The sequence below is a fragment of the Anopheles coustani genome, chromosome 3, assembly GCF_943734705.1.
Source record: "Anopheles coustani chromosome 3, idAnoCousDA_361_x.2, whole genome shotgun sequence".
Classification (NCBI taxonomy): domain Eukaryota; kingdom Metazoa; phylum Arthropoda; class Insecta; order Diptera; family Culicidae; genus Anopheles; species Anopheles coustani.
Window position 1 is genome coordinate 86,316,175 of NC_071288.1, and position 22,661 is coordinate 86,338,835.

Consider the following 22,661-nt stretch of genomic DNA (forward strand, 5'->3'; position numbering starts at 1 on the left):
AGCAAAAGCCCGGAAGGCATTCAAACTTCACCGACTGTGCTAAAGTAAGATGTATCTTAGCTGACGGCATGCCGAGCATGACGGTTGGCCTCGCGTCGCTCTCCACATTGCGCCGATTGCACATTGGTGTATCAAACTGTGAAAACGACACTGATGAGCCCGTTGTTTGTTTATGACTGCATGCAGGGTGCAGCAACGATTAATGCATTGTGCAATGCATTTCTTCTTCGCTGTGTGGTACCCACATGTTGGTGCGCTGAGACGGCGAGTTGCTTGCTTTTGTTGTACACTTTTTGTGCTTCAGAGTTAGGGTATGGACGGGACAGCCCTTTCGACGTCGCTGTTCGACGCCTGTGGTCGTCAATGTTTTTCCTGCTAGTGTTCATGAATGTTTATGCCCTTCTAGGTGACTATTTTTGGACTGCAACTACTTTTCTTTCCATTCCTTGCCTAAATAAATCACTGTTCTGTACATCATCCCTTGAAGGTCATAAACCACCATGATGAAACCATATTTCTATGCAAAGAAAAAAAGCATAACATTTCTTGAGCCTGTATAAAATAATTAAACAGAGGAGTTTTTATCGCACTGAAAGTTACATAATTAGCTGATTTGTACTTAATGTCGCACAGTTTTGTTTTACGAATCGACACAAGCAAGTATCCACTCTGAATGTCGTATGAAATAAATATTGAAAAATCCTAAAATATTTTAACATGAAGTTAGGTTACAACGAGTTTCACAATGAAATATCAAATGTTTTAGTCAAAATTAAAACTCTTAAACTTAAAATATAGAATTAACATGAATTCTGCTTCTTGTCTTTTTTAATGATTACTTACCTTGTATAAAAGGAGAACAAAACCTGAAAAATACCAAAAGTTTTTTAACTGTATACGGTTGCCAAATGTTCTTATGCTGTAGATGAATAAAATAAGATGAGCTGATCTAAGGAAGCAAAAAAACTTTCAGTTGATAAAATTTATAAAAGTTAAAGCACATTTTCTTACAACTCCACAAAATCAATCTTTCATGTTTATGTAACAAATTTTAAGTTTTTCATATTTTTTTTTTTGCAGAAGATAAACCGTTGTTTTGATTTATATTTTACTATTAATTTATTGCGCTTAGGATTTGTTTATATGGATGTTTAAAGTACACATAAATGCGGCTTTGTAAGAGAAAAATTTCACCCTACATCTTCTCGTTGTGCATTGCCCAAAGTGGTGTTGTTCTAAGTGCATCGTACTACGTGACAAAATGAATGAATTTCAAGCGTTGGTTGCGGTTCCGTTCACGCACATCACTATCGGACCGTGAGAGTAAACGGCGGTATGAAAGACATTCATTCATTCGCTTGGCTGTGCCTTCAAAATCGATTGGTTTGAACACTCTGTGTATCCATCCTTCGCGAGAAACGGCGGGAAAGGAAATGCTATCAGGGCACGGACGTGCACTCTGCTGACGCTGCCGGAAAACGGTGCTCTCGTCGTCCATTGGGCGAGGTCGTTGTGCTCCGGTCGCGTTGGCACTGGCTGCGGAGGACACGATCTTCACGCCCGTAAACTTCACATGTGACCGAGTTCGATGATCATCATCGGGGCTCGGGCTGGGCTCGCGGAGAGCAGCGGAATGGAAACGGTGGGTAGGTGGTCGAACGGCGCGGAAAGTGTGCACTTGAGAGCGGAAAAGTCTTCTGGTTCTTTTTCCCTCGTTCGGTTTCAGCTTTCGAGTGGGTGGCTCTGGTGCATTCATAAGCAGCAGCTCTACGAGCGAGCGTTAATGAAAAGCGCGTCCACATGAAGATTGCCGGTGGTGTGTTGCTACTTGCGACATGCACATTGTATGTGCGAAAGACGGTGCAGCTGCACGCCGCGGTTGCAGCATCCAAATGCATCCACTAACGCATTCTTCCGACCTACGCAATGGAACAATCAACGGCATTCTTCTGTAACTCTGTTGGCGGTGGTGACTGCGCGCAGAGAATTCGAGGGGTTTTCCGCTGGTTAAAAATTGAACATACGTAGAAGGAAGGGAGGGGAAACAAATTATTAACTATGTGACCATTCTTGACCATCATATCACGCTTGGAGTGGTCGTTTGCTCGTCGTTGCCGTGTGGAATAAGTTGGTTAATAATTCATTACTGCAGTATCCTGTCTGCTGCAGTTGGACCGTTATGGTTGCATTTAAGTATGACAAAGAGGTATGCAATACGGGGGAACGGACATTAACACATGGTTTGTCTGGTGAAGGACATGAACGCCGACGCACGAGCACGAAGATGCATTGGAGAAGCATGATTTCATTTCACTCATAAATTAATTAATCTAGCAGTTGGTTGTTGCGAACAGATTTATTTGTTTTTGTTTTTAAGATAAACAAATTAATGTTTAGTCTGACGTGGATTAACCATTTTAATATTTGATATCATGGTTTTAAAACTGATGTATACTATTTTAAGCCAAAGTTATCCTTCGCAAGTTAATAGGTACCATGAACTAGATAAAAAAGAACAAAGTAGTAAAGATTTATGAATTTATTTTGCTGTAAATCAAATATTTGATTTTAACATTATACGGATCGGGTTTGGATTGAAAAAATAAATCTTTATAATTGATCTGGAAATAAAACATATTCTACCGTCGAGTTTCCGATGAATTGGTTTGGCTTAAAAGACAAAACAACCTACTGCTAATCTTTTTTTTTTGATGTAATAGACCTATTTCACATCGTGTTTCAAGTCTGAAGAAAGACATATTTTAATATCATGTGCATCTGCAGTTATGTGTAGTAAGCTAGGGCCTTCTCAAAACAAATGGACAACAGCGTTCAATCTTTATTTGAACATATACGGATAAACCCTAAAACAAATAGATTTTTGATAAGCTATGTAATGTATAGTGCGTAAGCCGTTTACTGCTTGTTATAGTTTGGTAGTTTGAGCGATACTTTCCTTTGGAAGATTAATGATGACATCTTAACTGCTTGATTTATAATAGCGATTAAACAGTTTTATGAATGTCCACATTTATATCGTATATCTTGCCCGGTGTCGCATGTTTCACGGGGATACTATAATGAACGATGTTTTACTTTTATTTGCCGTTTTTGTGCTCCCCGAATGGTTGCTTACGTGTACTAATTGCTGTCATTTTCACCCCGTAAAATTACCTGACGCCCCCTTTGCCGGTAATGCTACGGTAGGGGAGGCACCTCATTTCGGCCTCATGTCGATCCCGGTATCCCGGTGTCGGTCCGTGCGTGTATGCGGGGGAAGGGCCATATGTTTATGCCAACTTTCTCCTCCGAACATCAATTCGGTACCGGAGGGGGCAAGCTTTCGGTTTTCCGATTTTCTTCCCGCGTGAGTCCGGCACCCCAAATCCATGCTCGCTCTCTCCACCTTCGTATCACGCTTGTTTCCACGTCCCTTTGGTGTGGTGTGGTATTTGGCTGGGCGTGTAAGATTTTCAACGGTGTTGTACACGCGCGTGCACGCTGCATTCCCACGATCCCCGTAGTGGTGGCTCACGACGCCAAATGGAAGAGCCGCCAAGAAGAAGCTAGTACATCCCGTGGCGCCGCGAAAATGCAAGCGCCAGAAAAGGCAGAAGGAACGCGAAAGCACCCCTTGCTGACCCATGTCAAACGATACGACCCCGAAAATAGCGATCACTTAACTTTCTGAACTTTCTGCCGGCGGAACGAACGGCCGCGGAAACAGGCGGCCGGGCCTTACTAGAGGCCCCTCGAGTTGCTGGCTGATGATACTCATTTGTTTGCTTGCCGTTGACGCCTTTTTCAAACGCCAAAGACGCGAGAGGCCCATGGAGGGCTTCTCGTCGCCTGTGGATGGAGCGCAAACACAGCCGGCCGGCACTCCATCATATCCGCAGCCAGTCAGTCAAAATGTCTTTCTTCATCGCACTCCCCTGCCTCCGTTGTCGGTTGCTTTTTCCTATCAATTACCTAATGCTTTATTAATTGAAAGATTAATGGTTGATGATGTATTTGTGCGGAGCTGGGGTGGGGGCAGGGAAAAAACGGGGCGCATAACCGCCGGGGAATGTATGTATGCCTTGGTGAAACCGCGAGTGAGAGGAGGGGAGAGTGCATTACTGTTAACATCCCATGGGTGGGAAACACATTTGGGGAGCAATATTTGATGAACATAGAATAAGACAAATGTTTGAGTTGTTTGATCTGGGGAGGGAAAGTGAACAAAAAATGTAACACATCTTCTCCGAGCGTCATTTATTTTCACTTCGCTTAGAGATTTAATATTACAAAACATTTTATTGACTTGCCTGTATCGGCGGCAATACCCCATCTTTCTCCCTCTCTCTTTCTCATATCGTTCATTGACCCATCACTCCAGGGACAGGAATGCGTATCAGACATGAGCAACCTTTATCTTAAGGAAGAATTCTTCAAACACCGAACGAAGGCAATAATGTAGAAAGCAGAGGTCAGCGTTACAACATGATTGTGTCCTCAAAAGAGTAAAAACAAATTCGGGAAAGTGTCGAAAATTGTCCACATGCTTAGGAGTTTATGTTCCTCCTTTGTGATAAAGTAGAGGAGAACCGCAGAGGGGGATGGTACTGGCGTGTGGCGTTTGTTACTAGCAAACACATAAATATTAATAAAGTAATTAAGAGTGGAGCTTACCCCTTGTTCCAACTGCGTGAAAAGATGTGATCGATGGGGGGGAAACGGTGGTTCGGGTGAAAACAAAACATAACGAGGGCGGTCCAACTTCCCGGGCGCTGGGAAGTGAATGACAAGTTAATTCAACATTCTCGACCCATGCAATATTGGATGTTTGGGTCAAGCACTAAGATTGAGCATAGCAAATATCGTTTAAATTAACCGAACCCTCTCTAATTTCAGGGTGGCCACTCAACCGGGAAAACCGGGAAAACCGGGAATCAGCCTTGAATTTAATTTTACCGGGAAAAAACCGGGAAAACCGGGAATTTCGCCGAAAAAACCGGGAACTTTCGGATGTGATCTGATCGATTTCTATGATTGCAAAATAATTTCCGCTTTGGATAGAATTTCGGTCGCGGTGTGGTCGTTAATATTCGTATGGAAATAATTATGTATGTTTCATTCTATTTGTCAGCAATGGTTTGATATGGATAAAGTGTTTTTTTTACCTTTAACTGCTAACCACTCTCTGGCTGGTGTATCGGTTGCATTGGTATGGGATCTTATTGCATTGCGGCATTCGCTAGACGAGTGTACTGGTCAGTTTTTAATCTTGGTGAAATGTAGGTCATTTGAGTTGTTGGTGTGTTTGCTTGAAATTTTGATAACGTGAATCATTTGTATTGACGTGTTTATGAAAGTATCTTTCGATAGAAATATTAGAAGATGTACAACAGGTATGCTACATCTCCCTTCTTTTGTTGAATATGTTATGATTGAGAAAATTCTATGAGCAAAAGAAAAACATTATTCATTTCTATTTTTGAGCCTTTTTAAAATTTAATTTGTTTTTTTTATGTCAATAATGAAGTTGTTCTACAACATTTTTATATACATTTTCTTCTTCTATATACGCTCAAGAAATGTGTGTTGTTGCAATATAAGTTCAGTTTACGATTCTGTATAATCCCAACCCGTATATGTTGTCCTTGTTTTCCTTCAATTTTTCAAGGGTTTTTGTTTTTGAAAATTTCAAAGTTATTTTCTTAAAGTATTCCTTCCTTAGAAACCATAGAGACATACTAGGTGAGGCTATCATTTTGGGGCGCAGTGTATGTTTTCCTTTTTTTCCTTCAGTTTTTCAAAAGTTTTTGTTTTTGAAAATTTTGTTATTTCCTTAAAGTATTCTTTAACACATACATTGACCGGCAGGAAAAAGTGCCCACTTCGAATTTTGTAGATTTTCGCTCAATATTTTTTTCTCAATCCAACTAAATATACTGCAAGTATTTTTCGTATATTGATTTACATATTTCATATAAGATCCACTAATGAGTAAGCGAAAACAAACATATTTTGATTTTGAGAAAAAAATAATAAAAAAAAATTTCTAAAAAAACCGTGACAAGAAAAAGTGCCTACTTAAGTTATTCATTATTATACATAAAAATAAGAAATAATAAATGCATTTTGATATTTTATGTGTTCTCTTTTAGCTTTTAGAACCTGCTGAAGGCGCTTTGGCATGCTTTCTACAAGGATTTTTAGTTTTTGGGGATTTTATTCTTCTCAAGCGCGCATTAGAGCTTCAAAATTGTCGTTTTTATTCGATACATCAGTTTTGTCCACCCTGGCATCGAGAACTGCTCACAAATTCTTAATCTCCGGGCTCTGAGGAGGCCATTTCAACAGTTTTGTCCGACAAGACGGGAAGAAAGACTTCGTCTTCTTGGCAGTATGTCGAACTTGGCCCCGCAGGGCTGCGTGGAACTTGCCCCCGCCGGGAGAACGAACTTCTCTTCAAGGCCCGTCAGGATCAGTGAAATCTCCAGATTTTGTTGCAGGATGTTTATGTTTATGTTGTAATCTGCAGTTTTAACACCGTTAATGTTCCCAAGGCTCCCCACTCCAGTGGACGAAAAACAACACCAGACCACCATATTGCCTCCTTCATGGCATACTGTGCCCTGGATGTGGCGAACCTGCAGCATTGCCTTCTTCGATCTGCGCTGTATACGTTCATGCCATCTTCGATTGAAAAGTTCAAATTTTGATTGGTTAGGCCACAGAACCGTTTTCCAGTACTCTAGAGGCATAGCAGCATGTTCCTCAGCGAGCTTAAGATGCTTGGCCTTATTGGTCATGCTCGTATAAAGAAGCCTCCTAGCAAGTCTGCTCTGTAACCCGTATGCAACAAGCCGACGACGGATAGTTCTTTCGAAAACTGATGAGTGAAGTGTTTCCATGACCTCTCTGACAGTTACTTTTGGATTTTTTTGATCTCACGAATGCTCTTAGTGTCCATGCGTGCATCTGTTTTGCACATGTCTCCCCTACCAGGGCGATCCGCCTACGTTTAAAATTTCATTGTGATTTTTCCTACCGCTGCCTTGTGGATTTCGTGCTTTGAATGAATTACTTCAATGTAAATGAGTGTCATAAAACATATTTTATGCAAGGTAATTTCTTGTAACACTCAAATTAATGAGATACCAAAACCTGATATTAATAAATTGTATATCTACAACTAAATATGAATTAAACACGTGATCATACATGTATAAATATCAGAAATGGTGCTAACAAACCTAAAAAATATTAAAACGCAATAAATTGGTTAGCCCTCAATGGAAAAGTTTATGCAAAGCTCTAATTTTAAAAGTGGGCACTTTTTCTTGTCACTGGTTTTTTAGATACTTTTTTTTATTATTTTTTTCTCAAAATCAAAATATGTTTGTTTTCGCTTACTCATTAGTGGATCTTATATGAAATATGTAAATCAATATACGAAAAATACTTGCAGTATATTTAGTTGGATTGAGAAAAAAATATTGAGCGAAATTCTACAAAATTCGAAGTGGGCACTTTTTCCTGCCGGTCACTGTAACTTACATGCAGTTGTAAACTACCTTAGAAACCATAAAGACATATAACAGATAAGTTTATCTACTATGAGCAATCGAAATGTAGTGAACCTGCATAAACTAGAAAAAACCGGGAAAAGCTGAGAAAAAACCTGGAAAAACCGGGAAAAAACCGGGAATTTGAAATCATAATCTGAGTGGACACCCTGTAATTTATGTATTGCTTTTTGGTGTTCCTGTTTGAAAAAAATTTTCGCATAAAAATTTCATCGAAAATTATTTACTTTGTAATGCAAACTATTTTACATATGTTTTCGCTGTGATGCTTGTTTATAGACTGTATATGTTACAATGATTTTGAATAATAACGTTCAAGTTCAACCGACAAGCTTAAGTTACTAGCATTTGCCCAAACACCATACTTCATGTCAGCTAATATTTTTCCCAATACACATAATCGTTAACCGCTTATCATTTTCTCTTTCTTCTCATTACAGGTAAGCAAAAAATAAAAAATAATACTACTGCCGTAGCGGCGAACCCCAGCTGTCGAACCGCTATTAGGAGCCGTACCGCGCGAGGAACCGTTTTGCAAATGAGGTCGGCAATGTTCATCTGGGACGCGCGTATGTGTGAAGTCTGTAAAATCTGCAAACGAACATGTTAGGTTCGCGGTGAAAAATCAGCACAGTTCCCGCGCAGCCCACGGTTGCAGCATGGTTTTAAGCAGCCTCTAAATTATCCCACTGTAAAATGGGCGGCTTGGGTAAATTTGGGCACATTAGCACGGCCGCGGGGAACCGTAAACGAGGTAATTAAAGGGTGTGCCAACGTGCTTTTCACCGTCCACTTTCAATTCCGATTTCGACTAACGGCAGTGCAATGGAGCCCACCTCACACCCCCTGCGTACGTTTAGCAACATTATCGCGTCGGTTTGCTGATGGAAGCGTTTATAAATGCGGGCGGAGGTTCGAACACCTAACGGCTTTCGGGGAGTTGAAGGTTGTTTCGTTTCTTTCCTCCAGTGCTGTTGTGTGCCATTCACACGTGTGCACCATCGAACCATCGCTCGTGACCGGAGCTTAATTTTACCGCCAGCGCCACACGATTCCAGATGTTCCCGGGCGTCCTCTTTCGTTGCATTGCGAGTTACGGTTATCCGACGGAAGTTGATGACAATTAGTCAAAAATGGTGACAGCGACCGGTTGCCGTGTTGTGATTTGAATAATGAAGGGGTGGAGGGGTGGGGGTACGATAAAGCATTCGATGCCAAGCACACAAAAACAGAGAAATAGGAAAAGAGCTAGCGGATTTGAGACAACATACAGCGCTTGGAAGCTTTAACCTGCCTGTTGCCCTCACCGGAAACTGGGTGCAAACGGAAGAAAGAGTGCGAGGGACGAGTACGCGAACGGAGCTCTTCCTGTCGCTAAATTCAGCACGGAAAAAACACATAAATTTGATGCAAATGGAAAAGCGGTCGCGGAGAGGACGCAGGTGAACGGTGGGGCATCCGTTCGCGCAGTCCCTGTTGTGACTATTTTTGTCATTCCGCATTAGTCCATTTCCTACTTCCGAAACGACGACGGCTTGATGATCGGTTAGATGGCTCTGGTGGTGACCCATTGACTCGTGAGACTCGACCGACGGGGCCGCCCGTTTTGTCCGCCGCCAAACAATAGACTCTGCGCGCGACAAGCGACGAACCGGCTGTCCAGATGTCTGTCCATATGCGTTTCTCTATTTTTCCCGGCATCCGATGACTGTGCACAATAGAAAGATAGCGAATTGGTATGTGGCAAGTGTCGCGGACGAAGGGTATAGAGTGCACTCTCCCCTTCTCCACCGGGGAAGTAAAATATGCGACATGCCACACGCTTATGCAATTAATTTGCATACTGCGTACTGCGTTTGCATACTGCGTGGGAGGGAGGGAGCGAGGAAGAGCTGATAGATAACAAAAAAGCTACGTCCCATTGATACCGGTATGTGTGTGTTTGTTGGCGTGGATGAGTGTGGAATACTGGACCATTGCTATCAGTATGGCGTGCGGTGTAATGTGATTTCATTTGATGCCATTCACTTGATGAAATTACCTACACGGCATCCACCGCACCATGAGCTATACGGGGAGGCTGTTAGTGAACGTTTGCGGAAGTTGTTGGTGACGGCTGTTTACGATTTGCGCGTGTGTCGCACCTCGAAACTGCACACAGATGCAACGTTTCGCATCACTCACGGCAACGGTATGCCACCGTACAGATAGCAAGTAGGTGGCTGTGCTTTGCGACTGGATTAGAATTTTGTGGTATTAGCCCGACAGCGGTGCGCGCAACACATTAAAAGCGAGCGAGAAAGCATTAGACGTCTTGACGTCGCTCGGCGAGGCAGCGAGCGCCATCGTTCAAGGACGTGTGGGTAATTTAATCGGGACCAGCGACGGAGCAGGAATATAGACCAGGCCCGGAGATGGGCAACAGATAAGAATGCCAAGCCACATTCCAGCGTGGCGTCTGAACGCGCATCAATTACCTGTAAAGCCACGACGAGACGTCACACTGCGTTAAACGCAAAGCATGAATCGCATCGCGTTTTCTTTGTTCGGTTGTTCCATAAGATTAGGCAGAGCATTCGGATCGAACTTGAGGTACCAAATCGGATTCAATATTGAACGTGTTCGACGTGGAATAATGCTACAAAATTATCGCATCTTATCTCACTATTTTCAGTGTGTTGGTATCGACGGAGCAATTCAATATGGAAGCATTCATCGTGTGTCTTAAAAACGATAGCTTCGTTTGCCGTAATCTGAAACAATCATGCACCAAGAATGCAGCGAGTTCCGATCGTTATCGTTTGCTATTATTCATCCCGAAGGAGAGGAATGCAGCACGCGCGTTTGGTTTAAATTCGTTAGAATGCGCGGCAGGTTTGTTTCTTCCACGCCTCGTATCGCCACGTTAAGTACTCCCTAAAGGAAGGCTCGCTTCGTGATTGTATGCAGCAGCCCGAACATTAATTGAAGGTGTTGTCTAGGGCAACGCAGAAGGCAACTTCACGCTGGGAAACTTTGACAAATTGCACACTTGTGCGCTACCAAATGGAATGGAGATCGTCTGAAAATTATCAAACAAATGGCTCGCTCGGATAGGGATTGCGGCTTTGGTGGCGACGTTCCACCCAGCTGCGCAATTTATTTACCCGCCATCCACCTCGATCGATGCTACGATTGATTCGCCGTTCGCCTGAAGGCCACCCTTGTCGATGTGCTGTCGATGATGGGATATCATTAGAGCGTCGACAGCCACGGAAGCCTTATATAGGCGGATTTGGAAGCACGTTGCGTCGTGACAGTGAAATAAAAACAAACCGTAAAAGTCCCTTCCCGCCATAGATCATCCGATACCCAAGGGATAGCACGATGCGGTGAAAACCGAGAACAGCACCATTTATCTGTGGTTAGACACTGGTGGGAAGGTTGATTAAATCTGCTGGATTTGCAGCTTCTTCTAATTTGTGCCGATTAGTAACGTTGTCAAATGGAAACTTTTGAAATCTCGTTTGGGGTTAGCTATCAGATCTATCTTCCCACCTATTGAAGGTATTTGAGACTTAAAACCTCAATTTCACTAATGACAGTCATTTTTTAGTTTATATTTCAAATAGAATATAGTTAAAGCATTCTTAAAAATTCAATCTGAAAGCGATATTTACGATGGTGGAAAACAAATTAGATAACATTGTTTATGGCATCGAATCATTAATATGGCCAGTAAACGTCCAAGTCTATTGCGTTGTTACACGCTACATTTAGTCATGGTGTTTGTGTGTGGTGGGATGGAAATCGGCGAGGAGCTCTGATGTGGCGTAAGACATGAGGTACGGGGCAAGGCGACCTAACCGCTACAGAACGGCTTGGAACGGCTAAACACATGCATTGCACCGGCGTGCGATGCAATAATTTATGAAATTGCGCTCACAAACGGCTATTGGTTAATGCAGGCGGAGGCAGCGCGGAGTAGCGAGCGGGGAGGGACCGCACCGGAACGCGCAAAGAATGCAGTAATCTTGTTGAAATGTTTACTTAAATAGTCATCATTGACATGTCTATGGTGCGTCGAATCCCGTCGCTCGTACCGAGCCCCCTCGTGAATCCGTTGCAGGAAGTTTCGTGCTCGTCGACTTGAAGTAAGCAATGTGAATGTGTGTCGATGGTGGATCTATGCATATTTGCAAGAGCGTTTTTGCTAGGCAAGGAGAGGGGAGATGTCAGACCTACAGTATGGGAAAACTTCTCGTTGTGACGACGTGTGATGGTCCTCTTCCGGGATCATTTCAAGTCACGAACGTAGACGACCGGTACTACCGCAGGGGTCGGAACCGGGGAGTTTGGTGTTTGTTTTAATTTCATTTTCCGCTCGGCAGTTCTGTCACGTTGCAGAACGAGGAAAGTGCTGTCGCTTGAACTTTGGAATGGTTTTATCTTCCTGAAACGAAGCACATCCACATTTGTTTGTTATGGAAGTTTACTTGACGATTGGCACATTTTTTTAAATCCTCCATTATTTCACATTTTTTTAACTTTTCATAACTCTTACTCGTTCTTTGAATTCCAAATAGAGCTTTATCGATTCGTACAAAAAAGGCAAAACAATGTTAAACTCGCCTTGTTATTTGATCTTTCAAATCACTCGCACCGGTTTGTTTGAAAAGACCGATGTTCATAGGAAGAAGTGCAGAGAAAGTAGTAGCCATGTTTAATACCCTGCTGGTTCGAGTTCAAGTGGTAGTTTGGGGTGTGAAAAAAGGGATGGGACGGAGAGATGAAATATAAATTTAATTCGACAAAACAGATCGGCAACAATCGAGCATAACGCGATCATTAAGAAAAGGAGAAACTCCACGGTTCGCGGTGGCGTGGTTCCACCTTTACCCACCACGTGTACCGATGTTGCTGGCTAGTCGTCGACCCGCCAGCTCCGTCTGCCCTCGATTTTCTCCGCTTTCCTCCTTTTTTGGGTTTTCCAAACTATTGCGCGCAAAACACATCGCACACCGACAATTGGTGTTTGTGTTGCCGTTGCTCAAACTCAAAGTGGATAGATTTTCATCATCGAGTGTTTTGTGTGGATGAGCGCTAGTGGATCGATTTTTGGTTGGCATTCACGTTGTGGAAATGGTCCAGTCGGTCGGGGGGTCAGCATGTGGCACGGGGCTCTGATGGTGGTTTCCCTCTGGATCAAATCTCGATCGTTTCCATCGCGATATGATGGCACGATGGGGGCGTTTTGCAGCTGAGATATGGATCAGCACCGCTCGTAAAGGGTGATTTCAGCCCGCGGGGAAATTATTCTCCAGTGATCGCGTCCAAAACCGGTAGCCATAGCTGCGGATCTCGCTAATGGGTCTTTTTACGAGATATTTCACTCATCTTGTGAGAGGCTTTGGTGCATTAAAAGTGTACTTTCTTCGGGAAATGGAGTATGTTTTTGTTGTTTTATTTTTGTTGCTGGTGACGGGAACATTTTTTTTTATTGTACCTCTTCTCGTGAAGGTCAATGAACAACAGCTTTATGTGCGCGGGCTCTCGCTCCCCGTGGGCACCGCTAAACGACCCATTAATCCCGTCGATGGTATCGCTTTACATGCTGTGTTGGAGCCATGTTTTCCCCTTTCTCTTGTCTCGCCGATGGTCAGCAGGGCCGCCAGCTTTGGCAACCATAATATCGCTTCCGCTCGAGCCGCCGCCGTTGGTAGTGAAAGCGCGTTGTGCGGTGCTGTTGCGGCGGAAGTAACGGAATGGGTGGGGTGGAAAAAAAGGTGCTAACGAGCTGGAGAAGAGCTAATTAATTTTCTGCGCCCTGCGTGCGCGCCCCCATGTGGCCCAAAACCCATTGGGCAGCTCATCGAGTTTCGAACGCGCCACCATGATTTCGACCCATAATTTCTAATGCTCCGTCCGTCCCGACGGTGCTTTGTCGTCGTGTTGACCAATCGCCCAGCGTCGTAACCCGCCCGGTAAAGTGGAAAATTGTGGTTTATTAGGCCGAAGCAACTGCACACCGTTTTCATGGGCGGACTGAATAATGCTCTTTTGCGGCGCGAGTTCAGGGGCGAAAGTTCGCGCTTAGTTCATCGCCATTATCCCACGAAAAAGTGTACCAAAAGGGTTTTGCGAACGGCTGCTAGAACTTGCCACTGTGATTATCACAGTTAAATTTACCGGTAGCGCATCATTATCGCGGCCGAAAATGTTCTGCTCTACTCGTTATGATGAAAATTAACTCTTGGTGTTTATTTCCGTTGGTTAATTTCATCGTTTTAACATTTTATGGCCCGAAAAAGGGTGTCCAACATAAAACCCCATTGACCTAATTTGTGTGTAACAATAATCGAAAGCCAGCATTACTGTTTGGAATAAATTAACAAAAGGGCATTTCAATAATACTATAATACTTCGAAACTACATGATGTTATGCATACTCTTCCATTTCAGCATATTTTTCTATTTTTGGGATTATCTTTAATCATTCTGTTATGTAGAAAAATTATTTCCCAATTAGAATCAAAATTGATTTATCATAATTTATTATTGCACAAAGTTTCATATTGCTTTTGAAACAAGGGCTTTATCTTGAAAATGTATAGTCCGCAAATAACTACTTGCATTGAACCTTATTTATTTTCTATTTTGTGTTCTATGTTATACTCTCTTACGTCAAAGTATGCACAAAAATTCACTAATGTTTGTTCTTTTCCACCGATTTTTTGTGGATTTGTAATTATTTATTTTTGACTGCTCATAGTATTTTGACTGATTTGAAAATATTTGACTGTTCAAAGTGATTGTCGAGAAGGAAAAATAAAAATTCACAAAAAATTGTGGTGTTCAAAATTAATAATTTTAACTTTCTGGGCTAAAGTGGTTGCTTTTGCTGATGGTAAAACAGCAAGTAAATATAAGTTATGTTTTCCAATGAATTTGAGTTTACTTTTATCAGCAGAGTTAAAAATACTTAATTTTTCAATTGTTTCAAAACGTAATAACTAGAGCTGAACATGTTTGTTCACTTACCGATACGATAAAACGGTTTAGCAAGTACATTTTTCAATCATGTCTGTAGCATTACATGCTTTTAAGGTTTACTTGTCTATCATAGCAATTATCATTTTGAAGCTATTTTCTATTTTTAATTGAAAAATAGTTTTTGTACATAACCGATGCGATAAAACTTTATGACACTTTTTTCCGTCGTACAAATAAAGTTTGAATACCATATCGCATTTTCTTAACATAAATATACATCAGCTTGTTACCATCGTTGTTCCGGTTGATTTTAAACTGTTTTAAACATTCCCCTTCTGAGGATGATGTTTCAGCATTAATTGCCATCTAATGTCACTAGCGAGTCCCCTTTATGTGTGTGTAACCAGCAGGTCATGGCCCAACCCCGGGTCGCGCTACGATGCTTGTGCGCGAGAGTCAAGGTTGAGCGGACGGGAGCTGCTCAATGGGGCTTAACCAAATATTGAACCTTTTTTCCCCCCTCTCTCCACAAGCCATGGTTCCACACTTCTGTGCGAAGGGCAGAGCAAACAGAAACCCGAACCATCTCGGGTTGACCCTCGCGCTATGAGGGACTACATGGGAGTGTTGTTAACGTACGCACTGAAGGATCCCCCCGAGAAAGCGCCACCCAACCCAAGTGATCGAGATGGTCTCAAGTGGGGTGGGTGTGTTCCTCCTCCGTCCTCCGGGGTCAATCGGAGTCGGGATGGTCGTCGTCGGTGCGAAGGGGTGTTGTGTTAGGGCAAACAACAAACCATCCAACTATCCTTTTCCAGTGATCCCGCCGAACGCCTCTCGAGGGTCCCGGGTGGAAGTGGTTAAACAAAAGCACACACAACTAGAGGAAAGGTATGACGCTGGGAAATTGCTTTCTTCTTGTGTAGCGTTCGGGCCCTATTGAGACATAATGAAGGGGTGCTCTTTTTTATGCAAAAGGCTGAAGAAGAAATGAAAGCTTTTTGCCTTTTGCAAGGATACTTCGCGAAAAAAGGCAACCCACTTCACTTCTGCCTGAACTGAAAGCTCCCTAATGAGCTAGAAGAATGAAAATCGTCATCATCAAGTCCTAGGGCCTTCCCAAGTATTTTGGCTCAATACAAAACATCTTCGTTCTATCCCAAGTGCTCGAGCGTCGGGTGCATCGGTTTGCAAATTGGAGTGCATTGCGCAGAATACCTGCTGAATGTTAGGGATTGAAGACCTTTGCGACGGTCATCTGTGAACGAAACCGTTGCAATACTTCGGGATAAAGCTTCATTTCTCTGCAGTAATGCAGGGTTGTAACGAGTAACAGCTCAAGAGCAGCTTGTCTGCATCTCGGATATTGTGAGTTGGATGGAAAGTTGTGCTCGTTATGTTTTTCCTCGTGCGCCATCGAACGAAATGCCAAGTGTACTTTTTACATGTCTTTCTCTAACTTCTTTGAAAGAGAGTTTGGAATCCGTTAGTCATGTTTGATGTCTTGTTAAACACGATTGATTGTTATCTCTTAGATGTTTGCATTGGATAAATTGACTGGAGGGTGAAGTTTATCCTTTCCTTTCTTCTGAAATTCGAAGTAAGCCTCAACTTTGGAGGATCCCAATGAAAAAACAGCGAAAGTCATGCACATCAGGAAGTTCCTTCGTCGAGCAAGTCACGTAAAAACCGATACCTTCGAAATTCCATCGAACAGGTTAGGTTGAGCGGGGGGTCTTTCCGTCACAAACAACCCAACGTTCACTCCACCGTTGCATTCCAATGACGAAAAGGAATGTCGCCATCAGCTCGACGTGAGGCCACGATCAACAAGAAAGGGACCCTTGCCTGGCACACGCGACTCGCAGGAATCTGATGAGCCTACAAATCTCACCGGGAGTGTTTCTTTCACTCTCCCTTTCGACGGTGATGAAATCCTGAAATGTACGGCCCCAAGGCAAAATGGGGGTCCTCATTCCGGTCGGTATACAACACACGCGCGCATCAACCACACCCAGCTTGACACGATTTACGTGAGTTGATTAAAATTACCTAATCCGTTCGGATGATGTCGCGAGGTCCACAGCAGCATGGTTAACCTTACCCCCTGCCTGTCCTATCGTCCACAACCAAGGAGACGGGAACTGCCTAATATTTTGCCACGGGTCCATTGACTTCGGGCGTGCTTTTCCCCACCCTTTTGTTTCAGTTTCGTGCCTCGCTTACCATAACCGAATGTCCGGTTGTGGACGCAGGCGGCAGCGGCAGCAAACAGGTTGGTGGAATCTAATCTACGAATCTTGGCGCGCGCGCTCGCTTTCCTTCGACAGGCCGAGCAGAACATTCCACTCATTCCAACGCCGAACTTTCTTTGCCTCGCGCGGTCGAGAAGAGTGGAAATGTTGTCACTTTCTACCGGGGATGCAAAGGCTCGAACGGCCTCTTACTTTCCGTGTGTCGTTCCCAGTGAAGTTGTCCGTTTCAGGCCGACTGGACCCCCGGCTCGTGTTTTTCTTCTTCGATGCTTCGATACGGCGTTATGCTTCTAATTATGCGTTTCTCGCTCCTTCTTCGCTCTTTGACACGCTTCGCTTCGAAGTCCGGTTCGACACGCATTAGAAGAAATCTTAAGCGACGATAATGAGAGTTCGTTTGGGGGTGCTGTGACTTTGTTTTTCCGGCCGTCTGGTGTCGCTCTGTCTTGCTTGCTTTCGGCGGCCTGTTTGTATAGTCCGGTGGTTTGCGTGTTTCCACGCTCTTTTGCTCATTAAACAACTTTTCGCCACGCGCTCCGCAGGGGGTTGCCCTGAAAAAAGGAGGTTGGTGTGTAGGTGGTGTTCGCCTTCAATTATGCAAATCATCTCTCCGTTGTTCGCGCATAACTGTGTTGAACTGCGGAAGAAACAAGGATTACAAGAAGGTGATGCGGATGCTTGTGGCAGCGGGGTGTGCAGCTACTCAACAAGTTACAGAATGCGGAAGAAGTTCCAACCCTGGCTGTGGCAGGTGTTCTGCCAGACGACAACAAGTGACGGCTAAACACTTTGGATTTGTTGCCGCAAGATGGCGCTACCGATTATCTAGTATACGAAAATAGTATATGCGGCGGCGATCGGCTTTGGAACGACGACGACATTCCTGATCGGCTCGTGCTTTGAATGCACCGCCGCGGCCAATGTTGGGCTGGCCTCATCATCATCTTAATCGTCATAATCATCATATTCCACGTCTACACCACAACCGTCCGATCGTCGCATCACGTTTGCGTCGTTTTGATCTGGAACCAGCCCGACCGGTTTCCTTCTTCGGGGATGTGGAGGTAAAAACAGGCAGGGTACGTCGCGGGGTCGGTGTTTGGTCGGATTCCTTTCGCTGCTGTTGGCCTTCCGTCCTTCCGATATGAGATAACGCCAACCGTTGCATCATACTCCCCCCCCCCCCTCGAACCGATCGAACATCGCAAGGCCAGGTTTGTCCACTTCCTCCTGACCGTCCGGTGGATGTTGTAGTTTGTTTGCATCGATAATGAGGTGCTGTTGTTTTGTGCTAGTGCTGGCGAAGCCCTAGGACCTTAACGTTGTGAGAACAATTCAATTTGCATTTTTTATACATTCCACGTTTCCACGGGCGGCGGCGGAGGAATTTGTGCTGATCGTTGCTAAACTCGGATGAATCAGTCCATTCGGCTGTAGCGCCATCTACGGGGAAATCATGAAACGGCCCCTTTATGGATGTCTCGTCTGTACGTCACAGGACAGGACTACTAACGAGTTACGGCAGCGAAGTACTACGCTTCGAAACGAAATGGACGAGTGCGTCCATTTAAATGTTGGGATGATTGGCGCGCTCAATGAAGCGTTATAAATTAATTGAGCTCGACGACATTAGCATTATTGCAGCGTTTAACGGGTACTTCTTGTGGGTGCTTTTTGGTGTTATGTATCAGAGTGTTGAGACGACATAGTTGGGATTCATTTCACCGGAAAAAAATTGAAAATTTGATCAACTCTTATTACTTCTGGAAATACTTCTGGAAATCAAAAATGGTTCAAAATTTAACTTTCTCAATTAAACTACAACTAATTGGTATTTTAATTCCAAGCCCTTATCCAACACAAAAGTACGCGTAAGATTTAATGTTTTAAAATGCAAGCTGTAAATGTTCCAATTTAAAGCATATGCTCAATAATTGGCTCTACATTTTTATTATAAAACTCAATTAAATAAAATAGTGGCATATTTACACTAATCGAAAATTCTTTATTGTATCGTTAGCATAGGAAAATATATGTAGTCAAAAAAACCATTTAATTGATAAAAATTGACGGATTTATTCACCCTGGTGGACAAATAACCTTTTTTCAATTTGTCGTAATGTATCAAAAACTTCTTTCTTATCAGCTCAGTCAGCATTGCTTCTCAAAAATAGATTGATAAAAACTGAAACCGGATTCGTTGAATGTAGGCCGAAAGTGCCTCTTTGAAAGCTGATCCGATTCGGTGAATGCGATTTGACTTTTTCCGGTGGGCGCATTCGGCAATGGTTGTTCTAGCCGCCGGACATCCCTGCCGATGAGTCGAATGCGAGAGCAAACAAGTAGGCTTATTACTTGTAGCGGTGTTTGACCAGCTATCAAAACCCCAGAAAAACAGAAATGTTCCTATAGATTGGACAACTTTTTTGCTAATTTTGTTTTCTTTCCTTCCATTTTTAGAATCTGTGTTGAACAAACAAAGTAGAAGCAAAATAGATTAAAAGAATAGAGTGAGGGAGATAAAAACCAAGCCGAGGGATGCCGAGATTGGACAAATCGGGCACCATTTGCGTTGATATTATAGGCGAAAGGAAATGGGAGCAACAGCATCAAGAAAAATCTGTTCAAATAAGAGAACGCTGTTCGCAGAAACCGTTGCTTGGGGATACGAAGGAGGGCGCACAGAATGACAAGCAAAAGTGTTATAGTGTAAAAAATAGTCTCCAACGTCATGGAAAATAGCCTGGACACGGGCAAAGCTCGGTGCAAAAAACAAAAAAAAAACAAAATCTGGAAAATGGTAAAGAAAGCCCCAACATCAGACCTTTTCTCGACAGCTCCCATTTTGTTTTTCAGCTTCCGATCATAGCGCCATGTGGGGGAAAGGTTGTGCACACGGGCAGGACTTTTGGGGTTGGCGATACCGTCGAGACATTTTCTACCATTAGAAAACCCAGCCCACACACCGCAAAACGACGCCCAGTCGCTTACGAGATGAAGCAATCGAACCGGATGACGTGGTGCTCGATTGACGGGCAGGTGGTGGTGGAGCGGGCGGCTGATGGCTGTTTGGTGGGAAGTTGGCCGGGGAGCAGATTGAACACTCCAAGTGCGTGGAACTGGAAGGAAAATCGAGCCCCACATTCCGTTTGATGTGTGTCGTATTCGGTCGTTCCGGCTGTCGGAAACCCGAACGCCCGAACCCATTAGTGGCCCTAGCAGCCGCCGTGCCGTCGAGCACACAGCGCGATTTTCCACCGATTTTCACGGCTGAAGAAGAAAACGGCACGCTGAACGGTAGGGCGCACCGCTTCTGTTCCTATGTTTCGACATGCCAACATTCGCTCACCGGCGTTAGGCAGGCTTTTCCTTCGGAGGACTCAAACCGAAATGGTGCCGCTGTTGCTAAGGGTACCACTACTAGCACGTCCGCGCTTTTCCATCCATCCAGACGCACACATACAGGCATACGCATGTACCGGCTAACGGCGGCAACGCCTGGATCTGCAAAGAGCGCCGGAGCCCAACTTGTTCGAATCCTAGCTAGCGTCCCCTGAATCAATAAAACGCGCCCGCTTTTTGCAGTGGTGAGCGTGTGTCCACAGTTCCGGGCGGGAGACCCGGCAAGCCGCTTTTCCATGTGCGCCAGTATGGGTGAACGTTTCGGGGCAATGGCTCGTCACGAGCTGCCGCTGATGATGCTGATAAGAAAACACCCTGACATAGATTTGTGTGCGTGAGTGTGTGTGTGTGTGTGCATGAAAAGTACAAAAGGATTTTCCGCCCGTAGCCCCGTTTTCTAGCAAAACGGAATAATGTTACACGGTGGAACAGTATTGGTGTCGCACACTTGGACGTTTCATGGTGTGCGCGAGCACACAATGACAGCTTTGCCAACACGCTGTTTTTTCCGACACGAAGGGGAAAAAGGACGCTTTTCATTTGCTCTGTTGTTGGGTGGTTCTGCACATGAAGTGCAAACCTCTTTCGTTGTCGCGACTACCCTTGCCCCGGCTTGATCGCCTTAGTTGGTCGGATCTTGGTTAATCGGATTGTTTATTTTATATTTTCCAGCGCATTTAACAAAATCCTTCAAAATGCAGCTTTGAAATATATTACAAGAAGCGAAACGTTCAATTAATAAAAGGGAAAAGCGATAACTCGGCCTGAGCATGGAGACATCCGGTGTTTCCTTTATGTTGGGCGTGGGTGCTAATTGCCCGGGGCGTATTGGAAAGCGCGCCCACCGCCGGTCCCTTATTCCTTGCTAGGCCGCTCTCGAGAAACCAACACAAAGGGATTCTTTGATGGATAAAATTAGATTTCAGGGGAGTTATCCAACCGTGGCCCAGATGGAGAAGAGCCTGTATTATGCGTGTGTATGTACAGGACCTCTGTCCGGAACGCTGGAACGGTGAAGAAAAGAGGGGTCGTTGGGGGTATCACGTCGAGGGTGGGTGGTAGAAGAAGGACCTCCTTTGGCTTGGAGGGCACACCTCACTCGGGAGCGATTTCGTTTGCGCGCGCAACAAACCACAGTACGAAGCTGTCACGATGCGTCCACCACCGGAAAAAGGATGCAACTGTGTTAGTGTGACAGCAGACGGCTGCACGCACGCCGGTCCAGCCCAAATGCAAGCTACACCGGACGGGGATCCCGCCGAAGGGCGACGACCATAGATACATGGTCCAGATTTTGTTTCTCCTGTGTGTCTTTTGGAAAGCCTTCCGCTCTTCGTTTTCTTTTGGTTGCAGTTTGTTTTTTTTCTCGCAATTTTCTATCAATTCCCAGAGATTAGCCTATCCTAGAGAACCGACTGGATGATAAATTGGGCTTTGGGATAATGTTCTTCTGTCACAGAAATGTGTGAACTGGTGATTTTTAAACTAAGCCAGTAAATCTTTGTTGGGCATTTTCACCATACCTTAACCAAAAACTGACCTAATGTCCTACTGTCGTGAAATTCATCAAATATTATATATTTAAAATACATTTTTCATTGTAAAAAATTAAACCATTCCACAAAAATATTATATCTTCTTTTTCTGGGAAGTTTTAATCTAAGTTGAATTAATTAAAATAAGCTTTGTGCTTACACGCTTAATACGATTTACATATTCCAAATAGTGTGTAAATTCATTATAGAATATGATTTAGAGGCAACAAACAGGACAGGCGAATACATTTATAATTATAGCCAAAAGATTTTGCAGAAAAAGAATTTCTTTTCAAGTCGAAACAGCCCTTTCCAAATTTCAAAACAACATTTTGAATATATAGTCTCAAAAAAGAAAATTGTTCTTTTTTTATTTTCGAAGATTATATGCTAAATTATTTGTTTTCTTCTTCTATATTTACAGAACATTGACCACAAGCTGAAGCTGCGCTCGAAGAAGGGACAGCTGCCGTTCGTCGAGGTCAATGGGGAGGAGATCGCCGATTCGACCATCATCATGGCCGAGCTGGCTCAGCGTTTCGAGAAGGATCTGGACGTCGCCCTCACCCAGGAGCAGCGTAACATCGCGCACGCCATGATCTCGATGCTGGAGAACCATCTCGTGTGGGTGGTGCTGTCGTGGCGCATTAAGAACACGGAACAGATGGTCAAGGGATACAAAATCAACCTGCAGCACGCCCTCGGAAGCCGTCTGCCGAATGCCCTGTTGAGTTTCTTCTTCAAATTCCAGTTCAGTCGCAAGGTATGCGCACCACTTTCTCCTACCGCCCTGAATGTTGGTGTTTATGGTTTGTTTGTCTTGTTGTTATGCCGTTGCATGCATCACCCACTTAGATAGTTTTTGGCAATCATACAATTTCGTTACACCAGTAAACCACAGAAGAGGCTACACGAAAATT

General features: G+C 43.9%; 1 protein-coding gene across 2 annotated transcripts in view; it reads left to right on the forward strand.

The window, feature by feature from the left end:
* The window catches only part of LOC131259190 (failed axon connections), a 51,418-nt gene that overhangs the window by 23,124 nt on the left and 5,633 nt on the right, over window positions 1-22,661 (forward strand). For both annotated transcript variants that reach the window (XM_058260628.1, XM_058260629.1), the window contains exon 2: window positions 22,166-22,504. In XM_058260628.1, the coding sequence (XP_058116611.1) occupies window positions 22,166-22,504 (339 nt within the window). The remainder of the gene's footprint in view (window positions 1-22,165; window positions 22,505-22,661) is intronic.